The sequence below is a fragment of the Cyrtonyx montezumae genome, unplaced genomic scaffold (assembly GCF_038088225.1).
Source record: "Cyrtonyx montezumae isolate F1298 unplaced genomic scaffold, pur_monq_1.0 scaffold_3, whole genome shotgun sequence".
Lineage (NCBI taxonomy): Eukaryota > Metazoa > Chordata > Aves > Galliformes > Odontophoridae > Cyrtonyx > Cyrtonyx montezumae.
In genome coordinates this window covers 146,748,954-146,761,341 of record NW_027072034.1, presented here as the reverse complement: position 1 = coordinate 146,761,341, position 12,388 = coordinate 146,748,954, and the positions used below count along the sequence as shown (strand labels likewise).

Genomic DNA, 12,388 nt, shown 5'->3' with positions numbered 1-12,388 from the left:
AACCTTTCCATGAGCAGAGGGCGGTGACCCAGGGGTTGCTTCCTGCAAATAAATAAATGAAAAAGATCATTATAAGGATATGTAGAATGATAGAGAATCAAGATTAGGGGTTCCTTGTGTTTTGGGGGGACTGCAGAAGGGAAAGAAGGCCTGGTGCTGGTGGCTTCATGGGGAAGCAGTGCTTTGGGAGTGACACCTTGCTGGGTATATGGTAGCAGTCAGGGCTTGTGCCTACAAGAAGAGCACAGGGCAGAGGCAGCCTGCGGACCCTCACCATGGTGTCACTGGCCACCAGTGGCTGCAACAGGGCACCCACTCACCTGGAGAAGATGAGGCAGGGGTGGATTTCCCTCTGCTCCTTGAGTCCTAGGGGCACAGCCATCACAATGTAAATGGGGAATATTCTTACAGTCTGGCTGTTACTTAGGGCATTATTAAGGCAATTAAGAATTGGATGGCAATTGCACACTTCTCTGCAGGCAAGAATATCCAGAGCTGTTGCAATGCTGAACAAATCCGGGGAGAGGAACATCTTGACTTTTTGGAGATTTCTTTCAATCTTTTAAGGTGCTTTACAAATACAGTCAGCTGCCAGTTGCTGAGCAGACAGAGTACACTACCCCACACTACCTGCTGCAGAGTTGGGACTCTGTCCCTCAAACATCCAGCACTGCTGCTTTGGGAGGCAGGCTACAGGACAGGGCACACTTCCAGTTCAGCAATTGCCATGTTCTAGTATGAGATTTGCACATTTTAACAAATCAGCCACTTCTTCACCCTTCTGTTGGTTAATATGAAAAGCATTCCCTACTACGGCAAGCAGTGACCATCTCAGCTCTTTTCCTCCACCTTGACGCTTCGTCTCCTCCCAGGGAATAGCCCTAACTCTAATGCAGACATCTGCTTTGAGAACTGAAGCTAATCTGTTCATGAGAATGAGCAGTATGTGCCCACAAAAAGGAAATATGCTTTGATTCTGACTTTTCCTAGAGTGATTCATTTAAAGTGCCTTTAGCATCATTTTATATATGAATGATACAATGCATTCTGCCAAACAACGTGCAGCAATTGTGCAAACAGCAGTTCATTCTCTAATATAATTGATCTACAACTATAAATGGTTGCAAATAAGGCGAGCATCTGTGCACTCTGCTTGCAGATCTTCCTCTCTGCCCATTCCTGCAGGTAGTGGGCCCTGCTTTCCACCCAGTCCTACCCTGCAGAACCTGCCACACAGCCCTGCTGGCATTGCTTAGATCTTATGTCTGCAAGTCATGGAGCTGTGATCCAGGCTGAAATAACCCTGTAACATTGATTCATCCCACAGAAGTGCAGTAAAACACTCCAGACAGGATAGGGTCATCTATTTAGCATTATAGATTGGCCAGCGCCAGTCCATCGCTGCGATAATAATTCAGCCTTCATATTCAAGATTTTATGTTATTAGAGGACTGTACTGAGTGTACATCTACCCATGCTCAAATATAATAACGCTAATGTAATATCAGAAATGTAAAAGGAGACAGACTTTAATCTTTTTATAACAATTACAGGGAGCGAGATCAGTGGATGTGTATTTCCCTGAGGCGACGTGGTTTGACTACTACACAGTAAGTACTTTTGAAATGCATTTTCCTACATTTTTACAGAACTTAAGGTGTCACAATTCTAGCAAAATAACTTTTAGCAATGTTCAGCAGTAATTTTACCTCAGCATCTGTGTTTAAGAAATCTAGAGCACAAAAGTCAGCACCAGGCTAGCTGGGAGAGCAAATTGCACAGCTTTCAGTAGTGTTTTGTTTTCTATTTTTGGTTTGCCAAGCTCTAAAGCACAGAGAACTGACTCTTCAAGAACAGCCTAGAAATTCATGACACTGTCAAGATTTCTTTTCTTTGTGTTCACCCTCATTGTATGCTTAAATTATTGTACCCAATTCCTCCCCTGTGTAGAAACAGACAGAAACCTGAGAACATGCTGCCAACAGTTTTGCGCACAGGGTTTTGCATATGCATCATTTTTGACAGAAGGCATATTCACAGAGCAGCATGGGGCTCCCTCCAGAAGATGCTTCCAGGAGCTGCAGACTGAGCTGCTCCGTGGAACAAGCCAGTCCTTCTAGCTCTAGGGTCTGCAGAGCTTGACTTCTCAAATGCCAACCCCAGTGGTGTGGTTCCCAAAGGGCTCATTTCTAAGCTATCTGTGCTCTGCCAAAATCTGAAGGATGAGACCTGGGCTCAGCAGTAGCTAGGTTGATGGGAAGAGCTTTGGAAACCTGAGCTCAGAAGCATCAGGTTGATGCTAGCTACCCTGAGCTGTGCTGCCTGAGGAGCAGGAAGGACAGAGATGTTCTGGGAGGAAATTCAGGTTTATTTTTTAACAAGTGTTGCTATGGGCACCTGCAGCATTTGGCTGGTATCCTCAGAAGGGTGTTCATCCAGCTCTTTCCCTTTTCTCCTATCATAAGGCCATGGTGCTGTGGGGTTGAGCATTTTGCTCAGATATCCTTGCTGCAGTTCCCCCTATGCTGGGAAGGGCATGGAGACACTGTCCTCATGTTCTCAGTGTCCCTTACCTGTGGGGCGTGCCTCGTGTTATCAAAGTGCAGCTCCCAGCACTTGGTGCCTGTTTGCTGTACCCACAGTTCTTGTCCAGATGTTAGGGTGGATATAACCATAAGCCGTAATTACCATTGACAGAGGGCAAAACCCAAGCCCTCTTGTGACCTGCACCTGGTTTGGAGGGATTAAAACAGAAAGAAATGATGGAGTGGATTAATGTCAGTTGCCTACAACTACATGAGTTTCACTCCTTGAACATAATGGGAAAGACTTGTCCTTAGAAGAGAAGAAAAACCTACAGTTTTTATTCCCCAGTGATTATGAATCACTCACCTTACGCTGAAATGTGACAGTTTCCATATGCATAAAAAGAGGAAGCAAAGGCTTCTTTTGCTTGTTGCTTCATGCCTTAATGAGTTTTTTGTTGTTTTTTTTTTTTTCTTTACACAGCATACAGAGTAATGATACCATTTTAAAAGACGATTTGCTGTCTTTCATTCATGATGGTTGTGTCTTCATGCATATGCATCACTGCAGGGGCTAAAATTCTCTTTCTTGTTTAAAAAAGGAACCAGAATAACACTCCTGAAATCTTCTTTTTGTCTTTATTTGAGACAAATAAGTGTATTTGAGATGAAAATTTATCCCTTGGTCTCTTTTCTAGTAATATATGATGACATTATTGCCCAAATTTGCATTTTTTTAACTGAAGCAATTTTTGTGGTAGGGTAAGAAGATACCAAGTAGATGGCACAGAACACATGCTACTGTCTATGCCCCACTGAACAAGATCCCTCTGTTCATCCGCGGAGGACACATTCTGCCAGAACAGGCTCCAGCCTCAACAACCACCAAAAGGTAAAGTCATAATCTTTGTCTGTCCCCAGAAACAGCACTGTGTGTCAGACCCTCAGCCAATCAAAAGGCAATCAAAAGAAAATACAGAAGCGAGGCTATGTGCAACTTCCAGATGCCCTTCCAGACAATAAACACAGTATTTTTATCCTACTCCTTGCTCTGTTGGATTAAAGTCACCCCGGAGGTGATTCATGTCATCACTCACACAGCTGACACTCTACAGCTTTGCTGAGGGAGGCTTTGCACCTCTTGCTGCCGTACTGACCAGCTATCAGCCATCCACAGGAAACGTATGTAAGGGGAAAACGCAAACCTCTTGTCCTTGGATGAATTTATCAAATGCCACAGGCAAAGTGGAGATGCTCAAATCTCTCTTGAGGAAGATTGTTTCCCCACACCAATGCTAGCATGCTGGCCTCAGGACTGATCCATGCTGAGAGGCCAAGGGAGCAGGAGGGGAGGGAGAAGATCTATGTGGGGCCCAGGCCAACCAACAGGGAGGCAGCCTCAGTTTCTGGCTGCCTCCCAGGTTGCCCAGTTGCCACATGTGAGGCCAAGAGAGAAGGGGAACTTGACCATCCCATTGCTTGAAGGGTAGAAATTTCTGCACTTCAATTAAACATGGCAAGATAAGTTTTCATCGTGATTTCAAGAGCTGTTTTAGGTTATTTGTCTGTGTGGCCCTTTTTGTCACCTTGAAATGAGAGATAATTATGTTCAGAAGTTTTTGTTTAATAACGCAGAAAGGATGGTGGCCAGAAGCTTGTACTGATGTCTCCTCTATGTATTTGCCAACAGCCGTCTGAACCCACTTGGGCTCATTATTGCCCTGGATGAGCAAGGAGAAGCTTCTGGGTCCCTCTTCTGGGATGACGGTGATTCCATCGGTGAGTTTGGTCCCCCATATGCAGGGCCTGCACACAGGGCTCCCCTTGACTGCCTTCCCAGCAGATCTGCAGCGTTGACTACTGCTGTATGCAACCAGGGAGCTGCCCTGAAGCTGAACACCCAGGGTGGCAGCAGAATGCTCTGGAAGGCTGTGATTCAGTACATCGCAAAAAGGGAGGACCCAGGAAGTTCCACCTGAACTTGAAAAACTTCTATGATGAAACTTTTCGATGATCTCCAGAGGTCCCTTCTAACCCCTATGATGTTGTGACCTCGGAAATGGTTGCTCTGCTCAAAAGGGCAGCAAGCCTGAGAATAAGAAAAAAAGAACAGATTAAACAACCCACAAAGCCCTCTGTGTGTGACATTAGCCACTCACTACAATTAATGTGAATTGCTCATGGATTTTTCTCCCTTTCTTGATATCAATCTTCCTTGTTCTATGTTTTGACAGATACTATTGAAAATGAAAACTACTTCTTGGCTAAATACACATTCAGCGCAGTAAGTAGCAATGCACATGGTACCTACATACTTGCAGGTTGCTGTATTTTAGTGTAGCTGCTGTAAGGCACTGATATTTAACTTTCCTCTGAACAGCATTTTCATATAGCTCAGATTTGAAACTGGTAACCTACCTCATGTTTTCCTTTGCTGACAGCTGCAACCATGAGGCTGCAGTTTTGTGTTTGCCTCATTGACTGTCCTAGTGACACACCATTAACATCCCTGGTGTGATATGAATCTGAAAATCTGCTTTTTCAGCTCAGATATTTTTCTTGAGTTGCATCTTCTGGATACAGGGTTCTTTTTTCTTGCCTTCCTGCTGCCTGCTTTTTCATGTAATAGATAGGAAAGGACATCAATTTTTTAGTTTTGGTCACACCAAGCTGATATTTTCTGTCACAGAGATTACCTCATGGTGTAATTGAGCAAACCTGTGGTGCTGGCAGATGCTTTGTGGAGCCAAGAGTCAGGGCAGCACTGTCTTCCATGCACTGTTTGCTTCTCAGGCATGTCCTGAGAAAGCTGAATGGAAAAACTCATCAGCCTGGGCTTTAGTACACTATAAAATGAACCCACTGGAAGCTCATTAAGTGCATGACAGTAAGTTGTGGGAGTTATTGTAGAAAAACTTAACCTACTTCAGCAATCTATACAAATTATATCTCACCTACAACTCCAGTGTTTGCATATGCTGTGGCACAGTTTTCACCAAAGTAGTCTACAGAAAATCTTCAGAGGAATAGAATCATGTTAATACTTATGATATGATATTGCTCTTAGAATGTGTCTCCTCTGGGAATGAGAGCAAGTTGGAGTAAGCCAATGGGTTTCATTATGATGTTGTATATGCATGTGAGGTATTTTTTAGGATGTAATGCTACTTGTTTAGAATTTAAATTTCACTTTTAATTTATTTTTGTCTTGACTTACCATGAAGAAATTCTTCTTCCTCTTAAAAAAGGAAAGTGAAGGGGGAATATTTCAACTGTAAAAAGGCAGAAAAATCACTTCAGTTTTTTGTAGTCTGTGTATTGTAATTTACTGCAGGGAGGCTACAGAGAAAAAAATAAACCAACAATATCCAGTTTTATATTAAACTCTGGTCTGTGCAAATTAGATTGTTGATTCACTGACTTTTCCATTCTTCATTGCTCATATTTGACTTCAGCTTGTAACTCCAAGACTCAAGTCCCTAACTGCATTCCAATAATCTCGAATGTCAATTTTTTATTATATGTTTATAAAGAAAAAAGTCCATCTCAAATAGCAAATTGCAGAAATATGAGAAATGTGTGAGCATCTCACTGTATGTTGCACACTTCTATATTCTTAAAAAATTACGTGTAAATAGTTTAATCACTTCTAGTTTTAGGAAAGCACAAGGTTTTGGTCCCTCGGAGATTAACTGATAAGGTCTGACTTGACAACGTTTACTCTGGATCGTGTTCAAAGTTTTGTGGGTAACAGCAGCAGGATTAGATCTCCTCTTTTATGTTTTCATTTAAACAATCCAGAAGTGCAAAGAAGAATTTGGGATTAGTGCAGGCACTTCTGCTTTAGAGAATGGTTCTGGCTGCCTGCTCTCATGTACTCTCTTGCTGCAGTAGGTGCTTTAACTCACTTGACACCTTCCTTTCCATACACATGATATTCAAATGACCTGAGTCAAGCTGTCCCATGTGTTAGAAATACTGGCCTAGAAAAATGCATGAGGTATTTTGAAAAAATGGTCCATTTTTAAGGGGGAGTTGTTTAAATAAATTGATCAGTGGATTTTAAAGCACTAGGGCAAGATGGTAAGAAAAAAAGTCATGATTGGTACTCAGAAATGCAGGAGAAAGTCTTGGCTTCTGGCCTCAGCTTCAAGACTTGCTTGAATTCTACATTTACAGGGCTGTGAGTGATGCTCGTAAGAGTCCTTGCTCCAAACTGAACCCAGGGCTATTGATTTAGTCATGCTAGGTTCTTGGGGAGGAGAAAGTCACTAGTTTTCCTGAGTTACCATCCCCTCTTCATCTCCCCAAGGCCTTGAAGGAGGGTAGATCTGGACCTGCTCCCCCTTCTACCATGCACCACTGAAATAACATAAGATAATTTATGCAAAGATTCCATCACAGGCTTCTCTTTGTCATGTTTTTAAAGAGTCACGATTGCATAGCAATTCTTCATTTCCTCAGCAGTGTAGTTCATCTTTATTTCCTTTGATCACATAACAAATGCAACAATTCCTCTTTATTACTTGTACGGGAAATTACTGTCACTGGTGATCCAAATGAATTTGTTTAATGCTTTTGTACGTCCTCTTGGCTCATTCCTAAACACAAGATATAGAGTAAATCAGAACAAACACAGCTCTGTGGATGTGCTGTGTTCCTTCAGTGTCCATAGAGCTGGCATATGTATATAAAAAATTTCTAGCAGGCACTGTGGAAATGTGGAACATGGAACAGAGGCAAAATATCTAGCAAGTGATGCTTGTGGAAGATGGGAACCATTTAAACCGTTATGGTTGGACTAGATGATCTTGTAGATCCTTTCCAACCTAATGTATATATGAATCTATAAAGCAGTTGCTGATGTTGATCAAATCTTCCTCAAGGTCACTAATTGAATCTCCATATCTGGATTTTGGCTTTGCATATGCTACTGTACCTTGTAAATGGGTACAAGAACCAAATTTGCATTGATTACAAGTAGGAAAACAGGCCCAAGAAGATTCCAAATGAATGCCATAAATGTTATTTTGATTCTTACTTTGTTAGTTTATGATGATGCACAAAACCTTTCTATGTGAATATTAAGGTATCGCTTTTCCTTTATGTTCTCAGACTCTCTACATCAGAAGGCATTCTATACATTGGTTAACAAAAGTGATGCTACAACAGTAGTGGTACACAGTAGGTCACCTCCAAAGAGATATAATGGTCCTAAAATGCTCTGTGTTTTTTGAAGGGACACCTGAAAACAAAAATACTTAAAAATGGTTACCGAGGGGCTGACTCTCTGAAGTACAACAAAATCACCATTCTTGGCCTGAAACTGAGACCTCATGCTGTTGCTGTGAACGGAAGAGCTGTCCGTAGCGATGCCTTCTCCTATGAGCTGGATGGGGTAAGAGCTGTGCTGTGGAATTGTGAAAAATCTTAGCAGAATGGGAATAGTTAATGAGTAGCAACTTCTACATCTTCAATATAAGTAGACATTAAGTGCAACAATCTGAATTTTAGAAAAAATATACTTCAGAGGAAAAAATGCTATGAGAAAAGGCTGAGAAACCTGAGTCTGTTCAGCCTTGAGAAAAAAAAGAATACTCAGAAGGGATCTGATCCATGTCTATAAATATCTAAGAAGCAGGAGCCAAAAAGATGAGGCTGGACTCTTCTCAGCAGTGTGTGGTGATAGAACAAGGGGAAATGGCCACAAACTGAAACATAGGGAGTTCTGCACAAATGTGTGTGGGAACTCCTTCCCAGTGCAGTGACGGAGCAGTGGCACAGCTGCACAGAGAGGTGGTGGAGTCTCCTTCTCTGGAGATGTTCAAGACCTTCCTGGACGCCTACCTGTGCAACCTGGGCTAGGGAGCTGCTGTGGCAGGGGGTGATCTCTGGAGGTCCCTTCCAACCCCTACAGTTCTGTGATTCTGTGAAATGCAGAGTGGCTGGCTCTAATGAGCAGCTCCCTGCCTTCAGAGGAAAGAAAGGTAAACCTCATGTGTTCGAGTTCCTAAGGAAGCTGTTACAGTAGTGAGACAACAGCTGTAGTTTCAGTGTCTGAAAGTGAGAAATCACCTTTCCAGCCTCAGCATCCCAGATCAGAGTGCATGGCTTTCTTGTACCATGCTTTTTCTTTAGTGCCAGCAAGGAAATGCCGCAGAAGGGGTGTTAGAGCAGGACAGCCCTAACACAGTTTCAATTTCCTTTACCATGGAAAAATAGAGAAAAAGAGCAACACTAAGTAAAATTCCCTGTCTTTGGTCACTTGTCCCTTACGTGTCACCAGCCCACAGTTGAAGTGCATGTGGTGCTCAAGTCTGAGCCTGGGGAACTCCTGACACTAGAGCTGTGTAACACTGATCACTAGCTCGTTGTTGTCAGATGCAGAGCTGAGGCAAAAAGCTGTGGATATCACATCTTTTACTCTACCTATTAGGACTAATGATTCAAGTTTATATGTAATTGAAGCGTGATTCTCATTATATGAACTTGGTTCTAACATTTATTTTATTGAAGAAATCTGTAAAGGAAGAAAATTGCTGAATAAATTTCTGCCATGGAAAATCATAAAAAACTCACTTTCAGAGACAATGTCATAAAATAAGTGTAATCAGTCTTACCTCCAGGGAAGAAATTGTTTAACAGCCAAACTGCCTCTAAGCAAGCTGAAAGCAACATAAATGTGGCAGGAAAGAAAACACTCCATTGAGACATGCTCAAAAGCACCAGTCTCAGAGACCCAGATGATAACTGCACACTAACAGCAGAACATAAAAAAGATGATTAAGAAAGAGTATAAAGGTTCTCACAGAAGTATCATATAAAATTTGATTAAAGCACAAAAGTTGATCTTTGTGACTTTGTGATTACTTTAAATACCATTGAAAGAAAACACCAGGCATTTGGAGCAGGAAAAGTCCAACCTGAACAAAATTTAGTACATTTAAATTAGACAGTAACCTAGATTAGTTAAATACATTCCTCTCACAATTGTAAGAGATTTAGTCAAACCTCTCCCATCATTCCTGTATAGCTGTTGTAATGTTATTGCCAATAAACCTCTCATATGAGACTCTCTCTCTCTCTCAAAAAAAATAAAATAAAATAAAATAAAATAAAAATAAAATAAAATAAAATAAAAAAATAAAATAAAATAAAATAAAATAAAATAAAATAAAATAAAATAAAATAAAATAAAATAAAATAAAATAAAATAAAATAAAATAAAAAAATAAAAGCATCATCAGCCTGGGTTTAGATCTGAAAACTTACAATTCCTGAAATTAAAAAAACAATGAATTATAAATAGCAAATTTGCCACTTTTTCACAGACTTAATGAGATTACATGCCATATAATAGTCCAACAAGCACAAAGACTGTACTCTTGGAAGGGGGATAGTACTTGTACTGTACTGCTTTTGCATTACAGAAAGCACATTTGGCTAAAGCAGTGTCTAAGTGCATAATTGAACCATTGTTGTTTGTATATAAATAGAAGCAGTTTGCTTAGTAATAAGCCACTTCTTTCTCTCTGGTTCACGCAGTGCTACCCTGACATTTGTAATATCATGGAATCCTCCTATTATTAGGACTGTTTATCTTTTTTTCCCCTGGTGGTACTGTGCCCTGAAAGCCACAGGAACTGTCCTGTCATCGCAGCAGCAATGCTGGAGGAGCAGTTATATGAACCAGGCTCCTGCTGAAAATGAAATGGCCTTTGTATAGGAACACTGTCCTTTTTCTTCCATGTTTCCTCTGCTGAGGAGAAGCCCAAGCTGGGGGAGCCATTCTGTCTGCCCAGTGCTTTTTGGTTAAGGTTAGGATGGAGCTGTCATTGTCTGAATATGGCTCTGAGTTTGAGTACAAGGCAAATGGTTCAGAAAGGGGACTTCCTGCTGACCAAGTAGTGGTGGAGGTCTGCTCCTGAGGGAGGATGAAAATATTGCACACTTTGAAGAAGTGATCTAAGTATGGAGTCTTAGTCATGTTAACGTGAACTTGTGGGTAGGCAAAGAAATAGCTAAGAGGTTCAAATGGATATCATGCCTTTCAAGAGATAATTAATTGTAGAACAGGAAGATGAAATCTGATGAAGCTGTGAAAATGAAAATTATGTGAATAGAATAAAACACATCAAATTTAACAAAGAACAGAGAGAGAAAGACAGGTATCATATCTCTAATTAAATATTTAATTCATGTCACTAATTAATATTAAGGTGTTGCTGAATTTCTAAAAGGATATTGAGTTGGATGCTGCCGTCAAGTCAGTCTTGCCTATCAGATGCAGTTAAGAGAATCACGAGGGTCTAAGCCCAATGTCTCTTTTTGTTTTCTCATGGTCTGTTTTAAGTTAACCTATGATTGTTCATTATTTTTCTCTTTTTTTTTCACAGAAACTCATTTTAAGGATTTCTGCCCCACTTACTCATCAACTCAACCTTGCAATTTATTAAAATGCCTAGAAAGTGCTGACAGCCTTGGCCCTCAGATGTTGCCCCTTGATTTTAATGTAAAGAAGCATTTAGCTATTAAAATGTAGTGATACACCTCGTCTGCTATTTGCCTGTGTATTATTTGTAATTCAATGTTCATCAAATACAATTTTTAATAGTAGTTAGTGAGAATTACCACAAACAAACAAAAACCCGAAGAGCTGGGCAGTCAGCTTAACTCACACAGCCCTGTCCCGGGGGAGGCCAAGAATGACTTTACTCTATGAAACACATCTCTCCTCAGGTTGGGGTACACGGGTCTGCTTTGTACCTCAGCTGCTTCTGGCTTGTTTGGAAACAATATCCCAAGATCATGAGAATTGTAGAACGGTTAGACTTCATCCCAAGCTTCTCAAGGTGTTTGTGATTCTTCCTTCTCCCATCTCACGCTACAGAAAATACAGAAAAGCCAGATTAGGCTTTCAAACTTCTGCACTAAAAAGTCTCAGCCACAGCATACTGTCCCCTCAAATGATTCACCACTACTTACTTTTCAGTGGGAATCTCTGCACTGATCTACTAACATTCGTGCAAGTCTTTTGGTAAGAATGAGATTTTTTCACATGAACAAATTATTTCTGAATTAGGCAGGGCCACAATGCAGAAATATATTCCTTGTTTCTTGCATGCTGCAGAACGAACACAAATGTGTCTGATGGGTAAAAGGCTGCTTTCTCAAGGCGAGATGGATCTTGCAGTGAAATTTGAAGGCCTGGATCTCCTTAGAGCATTTGTTGGCTCCTAGATCAGACACTACGGACAGGCAGAGAGGAAGATGGTGAGGAATGACTGAGGAAGAGCAGAGTATGGGCAGTGGGGTGAAAGCTGATCTGAGGTGATGGATGTGACAACCATCCTTCTTGCACAGTACTATAAAACATAAATCAAGTAGCACATATTCCATAAATCTGAAGATCCGGAGGATGTGTCTGTACTGAGACACAGCTCCACAGCAGAAAGCTCACTGCTGCTTGGCACAGATAGCTTGACAGTGTGAGACAAATGGGGAAAACTACAGCAGACTCTCCTCTTGAGCATGCTCTTTGCAAAGACTACACCAAAGAAGCATCCATCTCTGCCCCAATTTTTCCCTCTACAGGCAAAGAAAATTCCACCAGGCTGAGGGTATCAGCTCAGGATGAGCAGAGGGAGAGCTGATGCTGAATGTCACAGAAGCCCCTGGCTGGGAGTGGTGCTGAGGTTTTGAGTTGTTCTGGTACACACGTGTTTTTGAGGAGGAGGGTTCATCTCTAATCTACCTGACAGTGAGGATAAAAGGTGACAAATAGTGGGAGAGGAGACTGGTGTAGGAACTCGAGCACTGATGTGGCTGAGAGGAGAGGTCAACCCCATTGAGAGCCCTTGCAG

General features: G+C 41.4%; 1 protein-coding gene across 1 annotated transcript in view; it reads left to right on the top strand.

The window, feature by feature from the left end:
* Positions 1-11,038, top strand: part of LOC136051488 (sucrase-isomaltase, intestinal-like) — a 50,219-nt gene extending 39,181 nt beyond the window's left edge. The window contains exons 18-23 of the mRNA XM_065740928.1: positions 1,558-1,610; positions 3,287-3,417; positions 4,216-4,304; positions 4,760-4,809; positions 7,765-7,923; positions 10,922-11,038. Coding sequence (XP_065597000.1) covers positions 1,558-1,610; positions 3,287-3,417; positions 4,216-4,304; positions 4,760-4,809; positions 7,765-7,923; positions 10,922-10,981 — 542 coding nt within the window. The 3' untranslated portion in view covers positions 10,982-11,038. The remainder of the gene's footprint in view (positions 1-1,557; positions 1,611-3,286; positions 3,418-4,215; positions 4,305-4,759; positions 4,810-7,764; positions 7,924-10,921) is intronic.
* The last annotated feature ends 1,350 nt before the right edge of the window (positions 11,039-12,388 follow it).